The sequence below is a fragment of the Chrysemys picta genome, chromosome 19 (genome assembly GCF_011386835.1).
Source record: "Chrysemys picta bellii isolate R12L10 chromosome 19, ASM1138683v2, whole genome shotgun sequence".
NCBI lineage: Eukaryota > Metazoa > Chordata > Testudines > Emydidae > Chrysemys > Chrysemys picta.
The window spans coordinates 16,275,199-16,300,008 of record NC_088809.1 but is presented as its reverse complement, the minus strand read 5'-3'; the positions used below and the strand labels follow the sequence as shown (position 1 = coordinate 16,300,008).

Sequence of the window (24,810 nt, the reverse complement as noted above, 5' to 3'; positions counted from 1 at the left end):
CACGAACCTTAACCTTCCAGCTAACGATTCTTTTTCATTTAAAACTGCAAAGGGATATAAACGTCACTGAGCCAGTGTCAAACCTTGCTCTTACAATTATTTCCTTAAAATATGTGCTCCTCCCCTACGCACCTATCGAACAACAGCTTTTGAATATGGCGTTTGCTTATTCTTCTGTTCTATGTGCAGGGCAAAATTAGATTTTTTTTTTTTAATATTGCAAGCTCTCTTGGGCAGAGATCTTGGGCCAGCTTACAGAGGTATTTAGGTACCTAAAGAGCTGTGCAGATAGGTGCCTAGTGGGATTTGCAGCAGTGTCTAAGCAGATTGGGCACCTATCTCCCAGTTCCTATGACTTCCAATGGGAGTTAGGCACCTAATCACCATAGGTCCTTTTGTGAATCCCACTAAGCTGCTCTCTGCATTATTAGGTGCCTAAATACCTTTGTAAATCATTTATTCTTGTCTCTAAAGCACTTTTGCACACTTTTGGGGCCAATAAACGAGTCAGAATTTTGATTTAAAAGAACATTGGAAGTCTCTTGCCACTTCCTGTCTGTCTTGGTATGTGTCAAGCTGTTTCTTTTGGGAATTAGCATCCGTATGGAATTATTCAGGGAGAGTACAGGGGCCCGGTTTATGTCAATGGAGACTTTTGAAACATATTGGTGTTTTTTTTAAATACTGCTTTTATCCTTGTTTTACATTAATTGTTTCTGTAGCCATCTCAGTTGGTGAAAAAGCTCACTGATGTTTCCCTTTATTTAGCCTGTTGATGAGAGCGAACGTGAGTACAAACAGCAGAGTAACCGTGGTAGCCTGGCTAGTGGCAGCCCAGGCACAGCTGAGCACAAATCCACCTGAAACTTGTGGGTATGTACTTGGCATGGCTCAGCTGTGCCCCCATTGCCACTGGCAGTAGCTCGATGAGATCTAGTGCCAGTTTAATATACAGGAGCTGGGGAATCACACCCTTAGCTCGTTGTGTAGACGTAGACTTAGTCTCCCTAGGCCTCAGGTCCCCATCTGTAAAATGGGAATAATGGGCACTTGTGAGGATAAACACATTAAAGATTGTGAGGTGCTCAGATAGTAAGTACAGTGACAGAGGCCATATAAGTACCTCAGACAGATAGAGAAGGAAGCAACTCAACTATGGAGTTGGAATGTGGAATCTCCGATAGCTTTGCATGGTAAATGGTGGCCATTTTCTGCCTGTACGTGATCAATGGCTAGGTTGACCAATGACAGTTGTGTTGTGTAAAACTGTTCAGTTTCCTATTTATAAACTTTAATCTTTTAAACTTTAGGGGGCCCCCATGCCACTTTCATAGGGAGACCCACAATGATACCTCCTGCCCACTCAGGATCCGACCCACAGTTAGAGAAATAGTGATCTAGTGTTCTCCATCAGGGCTGTGCGCTGGCTGAGTTAACTGAAATGACATGCTTCATATTGCATAGCTCTCTGCTTCTGTCCTAGCTGCACAGGGGCCACGTTGCTTGAAGCATGCCATTTGTAGCTCCTGTAAAGAGTAGGAGATTCCATCCCTGTGAAGCCAATGAGCTGGTATCATTATCCATTGCTGTACAAAGCTATTAGCAGCAAACCGATGAGACGTAATGCACTGTGGTATTTCTCGGAAGCCACTCTGTTTGGTGGTACATTCAGGCAGCTGAAGTGCGCACCATGTTTGATGCCTGCATGTATTACATTTGTTTCCTGGGAGGACAGTAATGCTAAATGCTGTTTCAGCTACCTGGCTTTACTGAAACAAAGGACAAAACAGGGCTGTATGGTCTAGTCGCCCTGTACGCCCAGCGGGAGGGCTGTAGCCAAATGTCGTCAGAGTCGTTTTTTATGTCTTGAATGCTGTGTAATGGGGCCGCAGTGCGCTGTTTGTGTACACAGGGACGGTTGTGATTTGGATGTTGCTCTGTAACAATGTCCCAGCCAAGTTCTGGAGATCAGCAGTTTTGGTATCAAATTTAAATGTAAACGCCACTTGGGGCTGAAAATGACCCAGTGAGCCCTTACCCTGGCTATTGACCCAGATACCGCTGTGCAGGTTTCCAGACCACGCGGCTCATTGTGATATTTCATTCTTGGATCTGGCATTGGAGTCACGCCCCTTTTCTAGCTGCTATTTCTGAGTGCACAGGACTTCCCAGTGAAGTGATTTAATATACAAAAGTTCATGCTGGGGATTAGAGTGCAATGGCCCATCTGAAGTACACCTGGTGCTATTAAGCAGCGTGTAACTCAACCCTGCCTTGCACCAAAAAGAGACAAAACTCGGACTTCCTCTCTTTTCTTTGTATTACAGCAATGACTGAACTGTGGAGCGGAGGATCGTCTTGCATTCGGCAGCTGGCTGGTTTTTTCAGGAACAGTAACTTGTTTGTCACAAACATGTGAAAGTGAATGCAGGAAAGATCAAGTTTTGTTTTTTAGAGGGTCTGCTCATGCTGACTTTGTTTTATATTTAAATGACACTGTAGGAAGAATCAGGAGGGGCACTGGTACCGTATTAATGAAGCAAGACAGATTCTGAGCCCAGCCCATTTGATAATATAAATACCTATGGTTGTTCTAGTCTGTGGTTCCCTTTTTTCCTTATGGTTGCTTGGATTTGGGATGGACATTGATGCAGCTTCTAGGACAGGTGGTGATTCTGACCTTCAGTATTCGTTGCATATCCTCATGTGTATCGTGAGCCCTTTTTGAGGAGCAGCTTATATTCTGTGCTCACATCAGAGAGTTAGTCCAGCATTTTGCATATTTAATTTTAAAAGATCAGTACAATTTCCATTGTCATTGGGGAGGGGACCTTTCAGTGGCAGCGAATGCTGAACCGTGGAACTTCATAGATTTGTGCCAAAACTCTTGTGTGTTTAAATGGATTTCAAACCATCAGTTTCCCACAGCTGGTAAACAAGTCTGCAGAGATTGGGTGAAAAATCCACACATGATGCTACTGGATATTGCAGTATTTCAAGGGGTGCACTGGAACACAAAGGTATAATGAGATATTGATCACCACTGTTTGCAAGGGCTGGCTCCCTGCTGGGTCCTGTGATGTAGTTTGATTTCTTGAGAGCTGGATTTAGCTAGAAAACATGCATGTCCATTGACAATACAATTCAGATGTTGGGCTAGGCATCCAAAAAGACTGTGGGCTGGTCTTCGCAGTGTTCTCTTAAGGTATCATTTGAGTTAGCGCCTCCCATCTAGACACACCATTTCTAACTTGAGTTTAGTGGTGCTTTAAACTCGAGTGAGCTGGTGTGGTGTGGGTTGAAGTCGGAGTGTGGCTGACACTCGAGGTAGTAATGCAGTGTGGATGTGGCTACAGCCATAGGTGCTGGAACTAGGGGTGCTGCCGCACCCCCTGGCTTGAAGTGGTTTCTATCATATACAGGGTTTACAGTTTGGTTCAGTGGCTCTCAGCACCTCCACTCCACAGATTGTTCTAGTGCCCCTGGCTACAGCTTGAGTTAGCACAACTCAGCTGTTAATCCAGTCCCTCTGAGACGCCAGTCGTTCCATGCAGCTCCAATTGATGTCTACCCCGGAGCTGGAAATGACACTGGAAAGTGTCATTTCCAGCTCAAGAAGACATACCCACCCTGGCTCCAGGATTGACATACCATGAGAAGGGTGACCAGATGTCCCGATAAAATTGGGACTGTCCCGATTTTTAGGCATTTGTCCCAATATTTCGCACTTCTGTTTTTGTTTTGTTCCGCCGGCGGGACTCCGCTTTTTTTTTTCCCTTGCTCCGCCGGCGGGACCTCCTCCCCCCCATGTGTTCCGATATTTTCTTTATTCCATCTGGCCACCCTAACCATGAGTGATGTTTTGCATATGGCTTCTCTGAATAGAGCTAGGCTCTCTCGAGTGAAGTAACTCCAAGCTAACTGTTGCAGTGAAGACAAGCCCTGTGTTTGTCCTGTGTGGGGAGGCAGTCAACAGGGATGCCCAAAGGGACAGATTAGAGTCGTCCTGAAGAGAGGTGACACACTCCCTTTCGTTACCCCACTGGAGGGTGAAGGGAAAACTTGCTATGTGGTGCCTGAGCACCCCCGGGAGGTAGGGAAGTATCGTCATCCCCAGTATATAGATGGGGATCTGCAGCACAGAGAGGTTACATTCCTAGCTCAAAGGAAGTCTGTGGCTGAGACAAGACCTAGGTCGCCTGAATTCCCAATCCAGTGAATTAACCTCTACGCCACCCCTTCTCCCCGGGTTTTTAGGGCTGGTGTAATTTCCATTTATCATCAAGGGAAGGTAAAAGTTTGTGTGACTAATAAGGTTACGAACACTTAATCCGTAGGTTGGATTATACAGATTTGAGATGCAGCCCCTTAGGATACCTTGTCTGTTACTTGTCCAGTCCTCCGTGTCAAAATTCTGGGTATTGCTGAGCCCTTAGCATATCTTGGGTGCTACCACAAACTAATAATAATACCGCAAGAATATTCTATTGATAGAATGGGAGCTGGGGTTCCAGTTATGGCCTGACTTTCTTATTAGAATTTGTCACTTTGCTTATTGCTGTTTTCAATGGGAATGTTTGAGTTAGTTGCATTAAAGGAGTCTCTATTTAAGTGTGTGTGTGTGTGTTTGTGTGTGTGTGTGTGTGTGTGTGTGTGTGTGTGTGAGAGAGAGAGAGAGAGAGAGCGAGAGAGAGAATAAACTGAATGATCTTTTGTGTAGATAAATATGCCACAGTGGTGCTGTTTGATATTCAAGTCTTTCAGTTAACTCTATCTGGTCAGGAATGACTGCAAAGTTATTTTCTGTTTGTGTCAGTTTTACACAAGAAAACGAAACTAAACGAGGACCCGAACTAAAATCGCTGATCCGAACCCTTAGTGCAAATCCAGATCCAGTTCAAAAGTTTGCAGCATGGCTCCTTCTGTGATGCATATAAAACCCAGGCGGCATTTGCTTGCTCTGTCTGCTGTCGCGCCCTTTTCACTGAACACCAACATTTCCCGTTAAGAAGCTCGTGAGACTGGTGCTCTCCGTGCTCATTTGGCTCGGTTCTCTGGCTGGGAAACCATTTGTAAATGTCTCATTAAAGGCCACCAGTCCTCTCTCTTTTGTCAGATTAGTTTAATGAGCGTAGTTGTCTTCATTTCCTTAATACCAGCCATCCTAAACCCTGCTTGCAGTTTATGAAACTCTTGTGGCCTGGAAAATCCCTCAACGTGGACAACTGTGGGTGTGTGTGGGGGGTGTGCGCGCGCGTGCACACTGTGGATTTTTTGACTGAACTGATGCAAAAACATGACCTTGTTTGTGTTCTGGAACTTTCAGAGCGTTTAAAACTTTAGTGTCATGACAGGTTCAAAAGCAACGAGCACGTGGTAGAATTAATCTTTGGATCCTGAGAGTGTGAAATGTATTTTGCACACACAACAGGGGTCTTTGGTAACTCGATGCGCATTTGCTTTACTCAGTTAATGGTTTGGTTTAGTTAAATGGACTTCACAGGATTGGTATCTAACAATTACTGTAAGTGTATCCCCACCAGTTGTTGTTATCACTCAGATGTCTGTCATGTGGGATCCTGCAGCACTATGCCCCCTAACTCATTCTTTAACATTGTCCATTATATTCAGAAGTATTTTCACTGCGATAGCATGGGCTTGGTGTGACCCAGTTTGCATAAATGGAAAAAAATCATGAATTTTATCCAAAATTGTAGTGGGGACATTGGCATAACTATACTGGAATAAACCAGAGGTTCTCAAACTGTGGTCCGCGGACCTCTGGTAGTCCACGAGCTCCCATTCAGGTGGTCCGTGGATAGTTCCCTCTAATGTGCGCGCCTGGACGGCCGCACATGAGAAAATGAAGGGCCACCCACCTAATTAGTGGAGCCACACAGGAGTGGTTCCACTAATTAGGTGCCTGGGCCCTGGAGAAGACGCACATGTAAGGTGAGGTGGTGGCCTTGGGGTGAAGAGGGGGGTAGGTGGGTGGGGGCAGTGGGGTGAGAAGAGGGGGTGGGGGGAATTTGGGATGTGCAGGGCTGCAGCGGCCAGAGAAAGAGGCAACTTTCCTCAGCTCCAGGGCTGTGGCTGCCAGGGAGAAACGGCCCTCCTTCCCAGTCTCAGCTCTGTGGCTGCTGTGGCAGGGGAGAGATCCCCCTCCTTCCCAGTCCCAGCTTGGGGGCTGCTGCGGTGGGGGAGAGCGGGCACAACCATTGCATTAGAAAGGTAATACTAGTGATATTAAAATATGAGTTGTGTGCTTTTATTTGTTAAGGGTTTTTTTTATATAGCATTTTTATCCAAGTATCAGAGGAGTAGCTGTGTTAGTCTGAATCTGTAAAAAGCAACAGAGGGTCCTGTGGCACCTTTAAGACTAACAGAAGTATTGGGAGCGTAAGCTTTCGTGGGTAAGAACCTCACTTCTTCAGATGCAAGTAATGGAAATCTCCAGAGGCAGGTATAAATCAGTATGGAGATAAGGAGGTTAGTTCAATCAGGGAGGGTGAGGTGCTCTGCTAGCAGTTGAGGTGTCAACACTAAGGGAGGAGAAATTGCTTGCACACACAACAGGGGTCTTTGGTAACTCGATGCGCATTTGCTTTACTCAATTAATGGTTTCTCCTCCCTTGGTGTTCACACCTCAACTGCTAGCAGAGCACCTCACCCTCCCTCGTTATCTCCATACTGATTTATACCTGCCTCTGTACATTTCCATTACTTGCATCTGAAGAAGTGAGGTTCTTACCCACGAAAGCTTATGCTCCCAATACTTCTGTTAGTCTCAAAGGTGCCACAGGACCCTCTGTTACTTTTATCCAAAGCGCTTTACAATAGTTAAAAGAAGAACAGGAGTACTTGTGGCACCTTAGAGACTAACAAATTTATTAGAGCATAAGCTTTCGTGGACTACAGCCCACTTCTTCGGATGCATATAGAAGAAGTGGATCTATATGCATCCGAAGAAGTGGGCTGTAGTCCACGAAAGCTTATGCTCTAATAAATTTGTTAGTCTCTAAGGTGCCACAAGTACTCCTGTTCTTCTTTTTGCGGATACAGACTAACACGGCTGCTACTCTGAAACCTTTCAATAGTTAGCTAATGATACAAGCAACATTTGGAAAGATCGTTAAGTGGTCCGCTGAGACCCTCAGCAATTTTCAAGTGGCCCACACAAAAAAAAAGTTTGAGAACCACTGGAATAAACTACGCCAGAATAACTTCCCATGTGGACACAATTCTGGAATAAGTTATTTTATTCCTGAATAATTACTCCAAATGCAGTCACTTTTATCCTGCAATTGAGTGTCCACGTGGGAGTTACTCTGGAATAGCAATAGTGGAAAATGATTCCACTACAGCTATGCTGGCCAATTTCTCGTTGTAAACAAGTCCTTAATCTGAATGGGTCTTGAGATTTATATAAATGGAATTAATTTAAATATGCTGGCCAAGATTTTCCAAAGTGACCACTGGTGGGTTTTTTAGGGCTTTTTTTTTTTTTTTTTTTTTTCCAGGAGGAAAGGATGTTTCAGTTTTTAGCTGCTCCACTTGAGACACCCCAAAGGCGCCTAATTTTCAGAAAGCATTGAGCATTGATCCTCGGAAAATCAGTCCCCTTTCTGGCATCTCAAAATCCCTCCTTACTCTTGAAAATCATGGGCCTCCCCTAAATGCATTTTAAATCTGAATTAAACCACTGAACCTTTCCATGTGTTCATTATGAAGGGGAAGGCACTTTATAAATGAGGTTGTTTTTTTTGGTCGTCACAGCAAATAATCCTTATGTAAGAATCAATGAACATGACATCCTGCTGAATAAATCCATTGTGGTGCTGTGAGTTAATAATCCCCAAATGAAAAAGGAGATCTTCCTATGTAGCATCTGCTTGGCACTCACCTTTCTACCTCCCGAGGCTGCCAAAGTCTCTGTATCTGCTTTTGTTCAACAAAATATGCCCAAAATGCAAGCTGTTTGGTATTTAAAAACGTACAGGCCTGAAGCATAAGAAAAATCTGTGCTGTTTCACTATCTATCCACAATCTCTCAATATCTCTTAATCTAATAAGGATGCTGATAAACCAGCCAGCCTAATGTTCTTTAACCACAAAGATTAAAGATCTGAAATACTGTGCTAATCTTGCTATTACTTTAAAGTAAGTACAGTAGTTGGTATTAATTCTTAGATAGTAATCTAATCAGTATTAATGGTGCTCAAAGAAATCTTTGGCTAAATCCTTTCTATGGACTATGGCCACTCAAAACTTCATATTAGCAGCAGGGATAGAATTCAGAGCCTTCTGATCCCACAGCATAGGCCCCGATCTCTTAAACTAAAGGAAAATCTTTGTCTGCTTTTAGCAATATAGGTACTATGACACATGCTTGAAGATTTCAGATTCTGTCCCATATATGGCAATGGCATACATACCCACAGGTGCCAGTTCATTACATGCCTCCCTGGTCAGACAAACTTATCCCTATGTAACTCCCTGGGGTTCAGATCCCAAAGATACCTCATTACTGCTGGTAAAATATGTTTGTGTCTATTGCAATGGTGTCTGATGTAGCTGGAAGTTGCAGAATAGGCCTAAGGACCATCTTGAATGAGGAAAATGTACATGCTGAGTGTATCCTCATTGGAAGAGATGAAAAAATGCTGTGATGTATAGCTTCCTGTACATCATGCTTTGTTTGTATCTGTTAGGCTTTAAGGTGCCACCAGACTCCTTGTTGATCATGCCCACTTTCTATTTAAAAGGGCCTGTTTCAACTGTTGTTTACTGACTTTGTTTGCAAATTATCCTGGAGTTCTACACAAAGGTGGGTTTATTTTTGTTTTCCTTCAGACTGTGATGCTGTTCAGCTTTGCACAGTGCAGAATGGGATTATTGTTATGAAATGAAAGATGGCAGCGATCCAAGTCCAAACCATCCCGGTTGTTCGTGAAAGATCAAAACTCCATCAGATAAATACTTGGTCGGTTTCTGTGCGGTAGGCATTTGAGAGAGAGAAACCATTTTATGAAACGGCTTCTGTCGAGAACATCCTCTGATTGCCGGGCAAACCGTCCAAAGGAACAGGCTAATCAAAGCAAACCACATGACTTGGCCAAAACTCATTCTAGCCCAAGCAGCTCCCTCCTCCGCTAGTACCAAGAATGCCCATCTCGCCCGTTGTGTAGTTGGTTTCATATAAGTGAACTTGTGGGTGAGACCTTTCAAAAATGGAAGTCTGTGTTTGCTCTATATGGCCATTGACGATCCCATGGTACTGCCTGTGTAAAGATAGAAATCTGTCTGAGTAGAGAACTAGTAGCATTCAGTGAGCCAAAAGCCAGGGTCAGCACTTGATGAGAATTCTCATTCTTCCTCACTCTCTTTCCTTCACTCCTCTCTCATACCAGGACACTTTGTAGTCATTCCTCCCCCGTCCAGAGTAGCTGAAGCCCGTTTGCCTGTTGCATCAAAGCTATAGCCAGAACGTAGTGTCTAAAGCATGGAAGCTATTCCGGGAGACAGACGAGGAAGCTGATTTCAAAGATGCCAAAGGCACAGCCCTTGTCTACGCCAGACACTGTCCAGATTCCCCACAAGACAGGCAAGCACAGTCCCAGAGTTTTCAGCTCTGCACTTGGAGAACTTTCAATCTTTCCCCCAAGTCAGAGCTGAATCTTCTTGACGGTCTCTTCCTCCCAGGATGCACTTCCAGTCTGTTCAGCCATACCCTGCAAAGCGCTCCTCCCGTTAGCATGTGCATGCTTGACCGGCTCTTGTGACTTGAGGCCCCCTTTCCTCCCACCTCATCCGGCAGCTTGAAAAAGACATGCTAAATCTCCGTGCAGAAAACAGCTGCTCCATTGCTGCGTTCAAACTGAAATTAATTTGTTCAGGTTCTTTTTTGGTGGTTTGGTTTCATTTGGGGGGGAGGTGTTTTTTACCCTTTATTTTTTAGAAGCTAAACCTAGCTAAATCTCGAAATGAAACGTTGTTTCAAAACAAAGTCAAAATGTTGTTAGTTTCAAAAAGGTCAAAACAAATCATTTTGACTTTTTTGAAAAATTCCTCCCCAACACCTTTTTTGGGGTGAAACTGTTCACCGAATTCAACCCAAATTCGCTCATGGTTGTGGTTGACCCAAAGCTTCGGTTTTTGGCCAATAAACTCTTTCTCCAAACATTTGTACCCAGCTCTAGTGGCACGGATTTTTGAGCAGGGGGTTGGACTAGATGACCTCCTGAGGTCCCTTCCAAGCCTGATATTCTATGATTCTACCTGTGTCGCTGCTGTACAGAGGACAAAGCTACATCTGTCTGTACTGACTGTGACTCATCGAAGTACAATAGCTGCAGGAATCGCACCGGATAGAGAGGCTGCCTCTTCTCTAAAGATCCAGGTTCATAGCTTGGCTGCTGAGGAGGGACACCCTCAGCTCTAGCTTCTTAGATGGGCAACTCCACCTGCAGGTGACCTGGGCTGTAGCTGACCATGACTTGCTGAATGCAGAGTTCACTGCCGTATTGTGGCTGCAGCCGTACTTCACCTACAGACCAAAGGGATTCTACGGAGTAATTCTAACACAAGAAATAAGAGCTGAGACGCTATAAGACATGTGTATTTGATTCTACAGCTAACGTTACTGTTTGGGATTCCACACACTTAGTGGAGGGAAGGGGCCCTTCTAAGCATGAAAGCATCTATGTGTTGTCCATCACTAATGAGCAGTGCCAGTTTTTACATGGAACTGGAGCAGAGACAGGGGTTTGAAAGGAGGCCAGTGTATGACATCCCAGCTGACACCAGACTGTAGATCCCACATCCTCCCTTAGGCACTAGCCCAAGCAGAGAGGCAGGCATGCAGAGAGCACTAATGGATGGGAACGTGGCTCAGGCTCTAACATGATGCTTGTGGCAGCTCAGATGTACATTATTCCTCTTCTAAACAGCAGCCCCCTTGGCCAGCATCCGGGCTTTCCAGCTGACACATTCCTCCTTCACTTGGTCTCAGCTGTAACTCGTTAGTGTGAAGCTGGAAAAGCACCAATCCATCTCCCTGCCATTGGGCTGAACTGTGAGAACCGCTGAGCATTGCAGGGGCTCGGCACCCCCAGATTTACCCCCATGTTTGTAGCCAGGTGAGCTAAGGCGGTGATGGAAGATCATGAGATCTCCTGCATAGGGATGTGAGCTGGAGGAGGAAGGATTTTTGTTTACCCCTCATACAGCGTTGGCTAATTGGCGAGGTTCTTTATAGCGGCCCTGAAGCTATTGTATGTTGGCAACTGCTGGAAGCAGGGCATTGGACTAGATGGACCCTAGTATAGCAAATCCTAGGCTCTGTTTTGCCATGGGGTGCACGTTGGCAGTTTCCTAGCAGCGGCCCTTCTGCAGCTTTGCAGTTTGCAGAGATTTGGATGGAATAACCATGGTACTTAGCCCTCCTACGGAGGCCTCTTCTACCGGAGGACATCCAATTGCTTTCCAAACATGAATCGAGCCCCACCTGAGGTAGCTGTCGTGACTCCTATTTTATAGTTGGGGACCCTGAGAAATACAAAGGTGATTTGACCGAGGTCATGTGCCATGAGGAGGAGAATAGATCCTCGTGAAGGTTCCAAGCCCCTGGATGCTAACCATGAGATGCACCGTTCCTAGTAGATCCATGGCAATGGAATGGCATCACCACCACACCTTGCCTACAAGGAGCTTTCCGGGAAGGTGGGTGGGTAGCAGGTATGGGAAGAGCTGAGTCCTGTACTGGGTTGAGTCTGAGACACGCTCTTCATCAGGGTAAGTCGATATTTTATTTGGTAAGCACCTGTCCAATTTACCAAAGGAAAAACAAACAACACCTCTGGGGTTTAAAATAGAGACTGGGAAAAAAGCCCTTATTGTGAAGCCTTTTGGTAAATTTAATATGTGCTTTCTCACGTCACCTCCCTGGGGAGAAAGTGGTATCTCTCTCTCTCTCTTTTTTTATCTAATGAGGTTCCATTTTATCAATTAGCTGGCTTTCTCTAGATCCCCATGGCAACACAGCACTGCTGTTGAATTTCTGCTCCTTCTGGCGACCAGTGTGCCTGGCACATAGCTTGGGAATAATAGGATTAGAGCGGGGTTCTGTAGGGTACAGGAAACGCATGGCTAACGTTTACAGTGCACCATTTTCCTGCTCAATTCTTGTTCTATTTTCTCCCCCTGGGAACAAGCTCTCTCTTCCCCCTTGATTTAAACTTTACGATGACAATATCTGGGGAATGTAAAATAGCAGCAGCTCTGATGTGCTGTGAGAAATCAAAGGGTGCTGAGTGAGTAGACATGTGGCTTCCATTTAGTATATGCAACCAAAACCTGCCTAATGATGAGAGGGCTTCAGTCAGGGGTACCCCTGTTAGTCTCCACAATGTGCATCTGTCCTGTACCTGCTGCTCCAACGCTGAGCGCTTTCAGAATGATTCCTTGCTCCTGTAACTACTAGGAAATGTCTTTCTTACCCTTTCCTGCCTGCTGGCATGTCCAAGGGCTGGAAGAGGCGCTCTCCCGTATGGAGCAGGCCTTGCAATTTCTCTCTCGTTAGTGTTTTAACGGGAGCCAAAGAATTGGGCTAAGGATCTAGTGCATCAAATTAAAACCTTTTCAATCCTTGCTGGAGTGGAACGTGTTATGCCCTTGAAGTGCTGGCATCTGAAAACAGCGTTGGGGGCACGTGATGTACAGTCCATCACAGGACCCGAATAGGGTGACCAGACAGCAAATGTGAAAAATCGGGACAGGGGGTGGGGGGTAATAGGAGCCTATATAAGAAAAAGACCCAAAAATTGGGACATCTGGTCACCCTAGACCCGAATCTTGCCTAACATGCCAAGTATGTCAGGGAGCTCAAAGCAGTTAATTAGCAAGCAAGAATGGCGTAAATGTTTAAGAGGACCCGAACACCTCAAGAAGAACAGTTCTGGGGTCTGGTGGCGCAGAGCTGGCCATACAATCCACTTGCGTTCCAAACGATATAGGGCAAAAGACCCAGGCCACCTTTTTATTTACGGGGAGGGAAATTAGTTAGAGCAGGTCTCCTGGGTTCTATTCTTGGCTGTGCCTCTGACTCGCACAGTGACCCTGGGTCTGTCACTTAACTTTGTAAGTGAACAGTAGTGCAGATGTTGCTGATGGTTTTCCCCCTGTGAGAGATCTGCCTTCCAAGTGAGCAGAAAGCACCAAATGCTGTCATTTGTTGACCCCCATTCTTGATTTGGAAAACTCCCCAGTTGTGTTTGGCAGCTTTGTCACGAGGCAGAGATTTCTCTCACATCTCTACCTCCGACTGCCCTGTATTTTATCCCTTTGTTTCTCCCCTCAGTTGCTGGCATCCTGAGTCTGGTGTCCCACTGGCCTCAGTAAAATATAACTAGACGGCAGCAGACAGAGGGGAGGCCCAGCAACAAATGGGCTATTTTAAAGATGCTGCAGGATACTGCAGGTCCCACACCCTGGGAGCTCCATGGGATCTTATCAGAAAGTAGGAGCAGGCAAACCATTAGATCTTGTGACTCCAGGCTTAGTGGCAAAGGACATGGAGCTCCAATGTGGTAGTGATCAGTGTCTCAAACTCACCAGACAATCTCATCACAATACCCAGTAGAGGGTAGGGTGACCAGATAGCAAGAGTGAAAAATTGGGATGGGGGTGGGAGGTAGACGGTGCCTATATAAGACAAAGTCCCAAATATCGGGATTGCCCCAATAAAATTGGGACATCTAGTCACCCTAGTAGAGGGCAAGCTCAGAGCATGGGAATGATGTTGTCTTTCCCTGTGCTCTGGGGACAGGCATCCAGAAGGCTGGCCTTTGTAGCCAGCCACTTCCCCATACTGCTGGCCCCTTCAGGTCACCTCCACACTGCGGATGGACTGCCAGACATCTCTGGAGTAGTGACATCTAGAACAAGACTATTCAGAGTTACAGTGGTAAATAGTTTTTTAAAAAATGAAATGGGTAGAAACCTTCATGCTTCAAGGGAGTAAGCCAACCTATAACTATTTGGGGTCAGGAGGAAACGTTCTTGAGGGCAGTTTATTCCATAATTGCCTACTGCAGGGTTTCCTACACCTGCCTCTAAAGCATCAATGGCTTGGATACTGGATTAGAGGGACCACTGGGGTCTGGCTGTTCTGATGTTCCTAGAATTGTGCTGATAATTAAGAGTTGAAACTGGATGCAGTGTTGTTGTAGCTGTTTGGTCCCAGGATGTTAGAGACACGAAGTGGGTGAGGTAATGTCTTTTATTGAGCCAACTTCTGTTGGTGAGAGAGACAAGCTTTTGAGCTTACACAGAGCTCTTCTACAGGCCTCAAGAAGTGGTCTGTGTAAACTTCTCTCTCTCACCAACAGAAGTTGGTCCAATAAAAGATATGGCCTCATCCACCCTGTTTTTCAAAATTTGAAAGGGCAAAGATTGGATTTAGTTTGGCTGTTGTGAACCTGTGTGCCTCTCCTGTTTAATATTTTACCGATCCCCAAAGTCTGCTAGGGGCTTTATGGAAATCTTAGAAAGACACAGTCCTTGCTCTGAAGTTTGCGCCTCAAATTGTAGATGATAAACAGTTGGGGGGAATAGGACGAGGAAGGGCCATCTTTTCATCACGTGATCAGTGTGGTTACTCACTTTATGCTTACGCTGGTTCAGATAATGATTTTATATAGAAATAGTGCAGATGATGTAATGCGCTCCCTCGGTATAGGCATGGTGGAAAATGAGGAACTGTTTTATGGAACCATTCACCCCGTCCTAACAAATAATAGCCCTGACTGTAAGATTGCTCTGCTGGCCCTGTTCAGGAGTCTGCTTCCTTTCAAACTCTCCTAATTATTTACTGCATTTAGATTATGGTAATTAGATTGTGTGACTGAAATGATGTAATTACTGTAGTTCTGCTGCCACAATTTTGTTAAGCAGGGATCTAAAACTGAGGCTGAATGAAGTCCTGCTAAGCTCTCCTCTCTCCTGGTGAGCACAATATCCGCTACAGGAAAGATAACAATCATCGTTTTAGCTTTCATAGACAAGTCAGTTGTTCTGAATATATGCGGCAGGGAGGAGTTAGTATGTGCTGGTGTATTGGCAGATGGAATTCTAGAATTTGTTTCCAACTCTGCCATTGACTTGGTGTGTGTGAAATTAGGCAAGTCTGTATTCCATTCTGTGCCTCAGTTTCCCCATCTGTAAAAAAGAGAGTAATAATAGCGACCTCGCAGAGATGTTGTGAGGCTTAATATAAATGGTATTTTGGTCCCTAGTTGACAAGCCCTGCAGAAGTGCAAAGAATACTGTGCTGAAGCTCTTTAGGGATGGACTTGGATATACACTGTAATAAAACTGCTTTGATCATCCATGAATCCGGACACTTCAGTAAAGGCTAAGCCAGTGTCTAAGGCCCATGATGCATCAAAGCACTTAAGAATGTGCTTACTTGCTTTACTGAATCCAGGTCTGAAACAGGAATATACATTTTGCTTTTAATGTTCACTTTTTTATTACACATCCCTGTCAAGATTATATAAATAGATAGATACATGTTACTGAGAGCACCCTGGATTATTAAAATTGAAAGAATCTTTACAGCGCAATTTGTTGTTCCCGATTTATACTATTCGTTTACTTTCTTGCACTTGTGGACCATAAAACTAGAATTAGATTATCCACATGTGGCTAGATGCAGTGCTCTCTTCCTGAGTCTGCAGACAGACTGACACTGTAGCTCTTAGAGGCGAGTGAGTTTCATTTACTGCAATGGCTGTCTGTTGGCTCTGAAGCCTGATGATCACTTAAGTGTCAGCGCTCAGAACTATTTCCCTGCTGGTTGTCTTAGCAGAAACGTTACATTCTTCAGGGAGTGCATTTAGCTCTAACAGAACTTGAGTAGAACACCTTTGCTGGTTTTGTTTTTATTGCTCAGCTACGCTTGTGGCAAAGCTGGGAGCATCTTGGTTCGGGGGCTTTTTTGTTCTTTGGACTTTCCCGAAGTTGGCACCTGACCTGTCATGCCCATTACTTCTGAAAGAGCTGGAGGGAACGGCAGAGGTTGAGTGCTAGTGAGCGGGGAACCTGAGCAAGGTTTGCAGGTCGCTTCAGGTAAGCGCTCACAAGTCTGAGTGCTTGCTGGAACGATCTGAACCTCTTCCGTTAGTGGACGTGGCACAAGGTGAAGAGCAAAGCACCTGTGGGTTCTAATCCTGCCACTGACAATGACTCGCTATATGAAACTGGGCAGGTCACAGCACAGTGGATTAAATTCAGCACTCATGGAAGTGGGAACAACTCCTGTTGACTTCAAAGGGAGCTTTACCCATCGATGCCAGGGGTGATTTTGTGCTTTGTGCCTCGGATTCCTCTTCTGTAACAATAGGGGTGATAACACCTCTCTCTGTCACTGGGCTGATAAGATTTCATTCATATTCCTTGAATGGCAGGCTCTGGGCAGCACTGGATACAGTCGTGTTATTTGTTGCTGTACAGTTTGCAAAATTGGGCTGGAAACTTCCTGGTAACCGGCTTTCTTGAGCGACTTCTGTTATTTCCCGTTCCTGGCTGGGTTGGCAGTGCCGTGAGAGTCTCGTGGTATTTCCATGTTTCCAATTCCAGCCCTGCTGAAATCAGTGAGCAGAGAGGCGGCTGCCAAAGTGAGGCTTCTTGGAGACTGGAATGAGTTTGCTTTCTTCAGAGTTAACCTTTTTGAAGCCAGAAGCCTGACCGCCAGGTGCTCTATGTGCTGAACATCTGCCCAAGAACTCTGGTGGCTTTTGTGGTGCCTGACCTCCAGAAAGCTTCACTTTGCGTTTTGGCTGAAAGTTCAGGTTGGCTTTTATTTCATTTGAAGCACCTTGGCTCATCGCTAACACGCGGGTGCACACAGCACGTGGCCGGTGGTAGGTGGCGTGCACTGAAAAGCACAGTCTGAGATCTGAGTGTTACTGAGCAGCAAGGAGGTTTGAAAGTCCAGTGGGCTAACGGGGGAGGGAGCCTGACTCGGTGTTTCTTAGGGCTCGTCTGTGTGACGCATTAGTCCGAGCCAGCAGGGTGTAAGTCCTGGTGCGCACTAACGTGTCGTGCACAAAGTGTCGGTGTGGTCCCTGTTGCTGCACACTAAAAGGTCCCTAGTGCACGTTAGTATAGTTCCATTTCAAACAGTATTACATTAATGTGCCCCAGGAAACTTTCAGTGTGCACCAGCAGCGTCCTCATGCACACAGTGCTCACTAGAATTTACATCCCTCTGCTGTGGACTAATGCACCATATAGATAAGCCGTTATTTTCCAAACTCCCACGTTATTTTTCTAGGCCTCTCCCTAATCTCCCCCATTAACCTGTTCTTTAATAAGGTCCAAATGCAACCTTTTCCCCCCTTCCTTGGACCCAGGCTGCAAGCAAGGCTGGTGCCAGGGATTGTCCGACTTTGACCTTCCATACTTTGACCCCATTGGTAGCTTTCATTTGCATCGGTTGCATTAATTCCTGCTTGAACTCCATTTTGTGCAAGTTGGGGCCTGCTAGATGCATTGCTGCTGCCTCGGTCCAGGCCTGGTACCCTGGAGGAAGAGCTTCAGGGGGAGGGGAATGAACTTGTCTCACTGCCTGTAACCATCTGCTGCTCTCCCGCTCCTCACCTGGTAGGGAAGTGGTGCAGGAAGTCACCCTTCAACATGCCTGAGTCCAGTAAAGGTACCAGTAAAGGAAGTTCCTTATTCTGGATTTCATCTAGCTCTGGGGTGATTATTATTAAGTTTCAGTCCCAGTGAAGTGTGTGGATTTACAGCTGTTAGTGCGAGGACTGAGTTAGGCTTTTTGACTTCTTTGTTTTCTTATACTGAGACTAAAGTCCAGTTGGTCCCCTTACTTCTGAGTCTTGGCTGCATCTCTTACAAGCCAGATGCAAAGAGCCGCACAAAGGAAGCCATTTGCAGTGCACAACAACAGCAAGTTTGACTGTTCCTACAAAAGCCAGGAGCTATGCTACACGCCCTCAAGCACCATCTACTAGTGCTTTATCTATTAACTCTTTGCATATAGTGAGCACTGCCCTAACACCACCAGGGAAAATCGATTCTCCATTTTTCATAGGAGTGATTTCCTCCCTGAGGAGAGGTAGAAAATGAGCTACCTTGGGCCTCATAGGCTCTTTGAGCATCTGCCAAGGTTCCTTCTGCTGCCCTTTATTACTGTTCTTAGTGCTACTTCTGCAAAGCAGCATACACGCAGTAACTACCTACCCTAATATCCTTCCAACACTGCTCTGAGGTTGGCAGTAAGTAGTTTTATTTCTGACTCTCCTCCTGTGACGGGGGAAACAGACACAGGTGGGTTCTTAATAATACGCACAACGAGGCAGATACTGGGCTGAAATTGAATTGTTTATGAATAACTCCCCTCTTCAGTTGCAGAGGCGGGTCAGTGTTCCAGATGTGTAAGTAACCACTGTGGCTCCAGTCCTTGTCTGTGTCCTGTATAAATAGGTAACCTGAATGATGGTACTGGATCTTCTAGTTTTAATACACTTTCCTAGTAATCTGGCTTCACATCACACCAAGTCCTGTTTTCCTTCAATTTGCAGGCTCACCTTTGCACAAGCAGGGTCCCACCTCCACTGCCAGCACCGAGAAGCCAGGATCAAAGGTCACCGAGGTGGGCGATGACTTCCTGGGAGACTTCGTGGTGGGCGAACGTGTCTGGGTGAACGGAGTGAAGCCAGGCGTGATCCAGTATCTTGGGGAGACCCAGTTCGCCCCCGGCCAGTGGGCAGGGGTTGTTCTGGATGACCCGGTGGGTAAGAATGACGGCTCCGTTGGTGGCGTACGTTACTTTGAGTGCCAGCCGCTGCAGGGGATTTTTACACGGCCCTCCAAGCTGACCCGCCAGCCCGTGGCGGAGGGCTCGGGCAGCGATGCCCATTCTGTGGAGTCCCTGACAACTCAGAACTTGTCGTTGCACTCAGGGACGGCTACGCCGCCTCTCTCCACTCGTGTCATCCCCCTGAGGGAGAGCGTCCTGAACAACACCATGAAAACCGGAAATGAATCTGGATCTAACCTGTCAGACAGCGGGTCAGTGAAAAAGGGCGATAAAGACTTACGGCTTGGAGATCGTGTCCTGGTGAGTCTGATATCCGTTCAATGGTCCCACTAGAATGGGCAGGTCCTGCTGTGAAGTGCTTGCAATCCAACTAGAGACAAGGGAAGGTAAGGACCCAGCAAACAGGTAGTGAGAAACGGAGAACAAGCGTTACAAATATCAGACAATGAGATCACTTGATTTTGCAGGCATTAGGGGATTTTATAGACATTACATTATTTTGCACTCCTGGTTTATTCCCACGTGCAAGAACAGGGCGAGGGGCAGACAGCTGCGGGGAGGGGAGAGGGCGAGGGAAGGTTTGGGAGAGAACAGGCTGCTGGCAGGAGGTTGAGGGTGGGTGATGGGAAGGGGTGAGAGAAGGAGTGGAGGTGAGGAACAGGAGAGCAAACGAGGGCAGAGCTGCGAAATAGAGAGATGAAGAAGGTTTACTCTTTTCTAATCCAGGTGATACATTGAGAGCTGATGAGGTTTGTGGTGCCTTTGCTGAATCTGCCCCCAAGGCTACCAGTTGTCTTGTCACATGTGGTCAAAGCTCTCACACAGCATTTGCCAGGAAGCTCTCGGAGCGAATGTTACTCCTTAGTGCCTCAGTTTCGGGGCACTCAACTGGAGAGACCCGGTATCTCTTTTTCAAAGAGGCAGGGAATCCACAGCTCCTATTGACTTCTGCTCGATTTATGTTGGCTCAGCATGGCTGAAAATAAGGCACAAAGATTTCAGGATGGACACCTGAGAGCAGTGGCCACTTTTCAAAAGGGTGGCCATAATTTTTGGAGGGCCATTCTTGTTTGCTCTCCCCCCTGCTCTACAGGTGGTTGCAACAGCCTCACCTGAGCACCTTCCTGCAGGGCGTTAAACAGCGTGACCCAGCATCTGTTACGTGAAGTTTGTCCTTCCTCCACTCCTTAGGGTGAGAATTGTGCGTTGATGTAGCGGGTTTACATTTTGGGGATTTTTTTTTAAGAGTGCCGCTGCTCTCTGTTTATATCTGAGAAGGCAGGTCGCAGAAGGCCGTACTCTTGGAGCAAAAGTTGGTGAGGTTTGACAGTCTTTAGAGAATTAATTCCAAAGTCTGGGACCAGACCTGAAGGCAGTACTGACTCCTGCACTCACCAGCATTACTCCAGTGGTGGAAAGTTGCCTTTTGCCAGGGCAGTGAAGTTGCTGACCACAGTCCTCATTCTGGAGATGTAGGCAATTTTTTTAGGTCCCCTGGTATTGAGTGCCTTGAAGACAAAGCGTTGAGATCCTGAACTTACAGAACTAGACGCCTTGAACCAGACACAGCTTTAATCACCCTTGCTAAAATTTGACAAGCCCAATGGTATGTTCCAACAGTCGCATAATAAATTGGCAGGATCGCTGGTCACCAGCTACTCCCATAGGCAGGCCGAATGGATTCTCCAGCTAGTTTATTTTTGTTCTGTATGTCTACAATTGAAAATCCAACGTCTTTAAATCTAAAAAAGCTCAGTTGGGCTAAAAGTGGTCGTTTGTGGTTCTAGGTTAAACCAGTTGCATCATGGTAATGAGCACTTTGCTTTAATAGATGCCTAAAGGGGGAAAGAATAAAATGAAATCAACAGTATTGATTCTAGTGAGTTTGAATGTTATGGTTCATTTTAACTCTGGAGACAGGTCTTACTTGTTTCCTTGGGCAGCAGGGAGGGGCAATAAGCATTTACCATGATACCAAACGTCAGGAAGAATTAGTCAATGGAACACAAAATCTTCCGTGACTGTATCCCCTTGCAACGCTACTAGAATCAAAAGATAAAGGTAATTTTAACAGACAAACATGACAGGTTCCAAAGTGGTTGGTCTGGGTAAGTCCTAGGCAATCTCTTTACCATTTTACAGTTTCCGCTACTGCATTCGAGCTGTCTGCTTTTTCTACCTTTTGACACCTGGTTGCTATGGTGATGGTTGCACTAGACAAGCTAGATAGACAGATCTGCCTGGGCAATAGTTCAGTAGCATCCAATGTTTTCAGTTCTCCGCTAAGCTGGTATAGACCATTTCAGGGTGGGTAGGAGGATGAATCTGGAAAAATTGACTTCAGGACTTAGCTAGGAACAATGCTCCCAAGTGCCTAGTGAGTAGGGGCTAAACATCTTTCTAAGCCAGTGTTGATTTCTGACCTGAAAAGGCTTGTCTGCAGAAGAGCTGGGTGAGCTATTCATAGCAAATGATTTATTAGATAAACAAAGCCCTCTTTGCTGTGTCCGAATTATCTGCCAGCAGTCATTGTGTTTCTTAATTGGTTCGTCATTCACAATGACACGCTGATGTTTTATGCAAACGTAGCTCAGATATGAGTCGCTTGTGGACTACTCGCTGCAGCTACGGGCTTTGAGTATTGGCTGGTCACGTTAAGTGCTCACCTAAGTCGTTTGGCATTATGTATGCTTCCCAAGTGGCTGGTTGAAATGTTTATAGATCAGAGGAGAAGCTATTGAGGAAGGAACAGTCCTGCACTGGATTTATAAAAAAAGGGCCGGGAGAGACTGGACTAAGTCAATGGGGCTGCCTAAGTCCCCAGTTCAGAACAGCCCTGGTGCACACGCTTAAGTCCATTCCGATTCCGTACAGCACGTGCATCTCATTAACTTCATGTGCTTAAGTGCTGTCCTACATAGGAATGCTTTCCTGAGCAAGGGCCTAAGGCCGGGTCTATCTAGAAACTTTGCCAGTATTTATGTCTGTCGGGGTGTGACTTTGATTTTTGATTTATTTATTTATTTATTTTTAGATGTTTTTACACCAGCAAACACCCTAGCGGAGGCGCAGTTATACCAGCCTAAAAGTGCTTTTGCCAGCAGAGCTGATTTTGCTCTGGGAATCACTATAAGTTCTATTGACAAAAATACTGGTATAAGCGGCAGTTACGCTAGGTGGGTTCGCTGGCATAGCTATACCAGTATAGCTCCAGCAAACCTTTTCTAGTGTAGACCTGGCCTAACTCATTTTCAAGTTGGCCATGCGAACACTGGCACAAAGACAGTTTTGCACAAGTATTCAGAAGACTTTAGCTGTCTGTGATCATTCTTCTGGGTTGAAAACAATTCCCTTGTAACTGAGTTGCAAATACCACTGAAGTAAATGTGCAGATTTTTATCCAACCAAATCTCTGCCCATACTTTTTTTTTTTTTTTTTTTTAAATACAGCATTCACCTGCCTTTTGTTTCTGCCATTTCTCTTGTAGTTCAGACCTTGCCAGAAAAGGCTTCTTTTACCAGTCATCTCAGTTCTCATTCTCTCTCCTTCTGCATCACTATCTTATTTTAACAGGGTTTGAAAAGAATTTCACAAAGCCTTTGTATTGGCTGCTTCAGTATCCCCTTGATTTGCGTTCCCTTGAGTTGATTTCTTTCTGTCTTGTATTTAGTCTCTCAAATACCTGCCATAAAGACCTGGCTGTTGATCCCAAGTGGTTTGCAATTCATCTTCCCAAACTAGTTCTTCTGAGACCTGCATACTGCCCTCCATCCATATTAACATCAATGGAAGTTCCCTGACGCTCATCAAGAGCAAAGTATGGTCCTTAATCTTAGCAATTAGTAAGGGAATAGCCTTGGTAAATCATCTAGGTTATGCCCCTGCCCATGCGGGATGGTTGTCTCCCCAGTACCTGCTAGAGAACTGGGAAGTTGCAGAAACTCCAGTTAAGTGAGTGTATCATAGGCTGTTTGGCGAGGGCCTGCTCTTGTAAGAATTCCCTTCCAGTACTCAGCACCTCCTCCTCATTAGATCAGGACTGACAGTGCAAACTCATCAAGTGTTTTGAGCAGTCCAGAGACGTCCCTGTCTGGTGGGTCACTCCGTGTGAAACCACGCTGACGTCTTTCCCCGGCTGCAGAAGCTGTTTCCTCACCTCCTGAGAACTTTTGGCAGAATTCTCCCGTGTAGTCACAAATTACGATGGCCTGGCCCCTGCTGTCTGGCTTGCCTGCATCAGAGTAGGAGGTGCAGTGAGCAGGATGCATGGCTCTGACTCACTGCTGTCTGCACCCACTCAATCAACTACTTTGTGTTTTAAAAAAAAATACAGGTTGGGGGCTGGCAGTATTTATTTATTTTTGAGAGACTAGAAACTGAATTCCCCAGGACCCTGGTGCTCAGTGCATGTCTGCTCAGACCACCGGGCTGGCAATTTTTTACTCACTGCAGTCGAACTAACACAGCAGTTCCTCTGATGGCAGCATTTGGGAGAGTTCATCCCAAGTTGAGAACTATTCTGTTTGTGTTCAGTGGTCTCAGGGTACATCTACACTACAGGGGGGAGTCGATTTAAGATACGCAAATTCAGCTACGTGAATAGCGTAGCTGAATTCGACGTATCGCAGCCGACTTACCCCGTTGTGAGGACGGCGGCAAAATCGACTTCTGCGGCTTTCTGTCGGCGGCACTTACTCCCACCTCCGCTGGTGGAGTAAGAGCGCCGATTCGGGGATTGGTTGGGACGCAATAAATCGATCCCCGAGAGGTCGATTTCTACCCGCTGATTCAGGCGGGTAGTGTAGACCTAGCCTCAGAGAGCAGAAACCTTCCCTAAGTCCTCTGCTAGGGATAACCTGCCACTTTGGGAAGTCCCCAGCAGGCACTGAGCCAGTGGACCCAGTTCCTTTGCCTCTCTCCCCACAGCTTCTTGGAGACCGTGGCCTGAGAGCCGCGAGAGAGCAGCTCCCAGTCCATGCCAAGGCTGGGGTTGGGGCAGAGAATCGTGGAGCTGTAAAAGGCTCCCTGAAAGGCTGCGCACGGGCACATCTCAATGAAAGTTGGGCGCAGCAGAGAATCTGCCCCAAGGATTTTAAAATGTGTTGCGGCCAAATGTTAAGCGACTGTCACTGTAAATATGCTTCCAAAACTAGAAATAGGCTCAGATACCAGAAAACTGCTGGCCTGTCCAGTCACTTTTTTTTTTCCATTTAAAAAGTTCATTATTTAAAATATTTTTTTTAAACAATATTTAATCGGGGAGAAAACATGATGGTGGGTGCTCGAATCCAAAGCGTGGGAAAGGTAACGCTGACACTATTGTGGTCCCAGAAGTAAAGACGAGAGGAAGCTGACTTTTAAAAGCACCGCAAGAAACGGCATTTAAATCCCGCTAACGTTGTGGCGGAAAACAGCCGCTCAGGAAATTCAGTGTTGCGATTGACTTGCCCTCCTTAATTCACACCACATGTGTCTGCCTCTCCTTTCCTCCCTCCCGCCCTTGCGAATGAATGATGCAGTGTGTCTCTGCCTGGTCCTGTGGCAATGGTAGCTGAAGGGAGGGAAAAGCTCCCACCTTAAAGGGACACCATGAGGTTGCTGGGTCAAAAAACAAAGGCTTCTAGACAGTGGCCCATATGGAAAAATTTACCTTCATGAGTTTTATCCTTCTTGATCCTTCCCCCCCCCCCAATCCCCAAAGACAGACAGTTCCCGTTGTGGAACTAAAAAACAGACCAGAGAATTTTTTAAATTACTTTCAGACCAACAGATCATATAAGGTGGGTTTAAAAATAACAAACCTTTGATCTACAACAACTGTGGTCTTTCTAAACTCCGGTCTGGACGCTGGTATATAGTGCAGACTTTTATTGTTGGTTACCCTGTCCTCTTCCTTCATGCCAGTCTTGCTTCATTCACCTCTTGTGGCCTACCTAGAAGCTCTTTGGCGAAGTCTCTGTCATGT

The 24,810-nt window shown here is 45.9% G+C and overlaps 1 protein-coding gene across 3 annotated transcripts in view; it reads left to right on the top strand.

The window, feature by feature from the left end:
* Positions 1 to 24,810, top strand: part of CLIP2 (CAP-Gly domain containing linker protein 2) — a 124,718-nt gene that overhangs the window by 40,545 nt on the left and 59,363 nt on the right. For all 3 annotated transcript variants that reach the window (XM_065573007.1, XM_008166152.4, XM_008166153.4), the window contains exon 3: positions 18,606 to 19,144. In XM_065573007.1, coding sequence (XP_065429079.1) covers positions 18,606 to 19,144 — 539 coding nt within the window. The remainder of the gene's footprint in view (positions 1 to 18,605; positions 19,145 to 24,810) is intronic.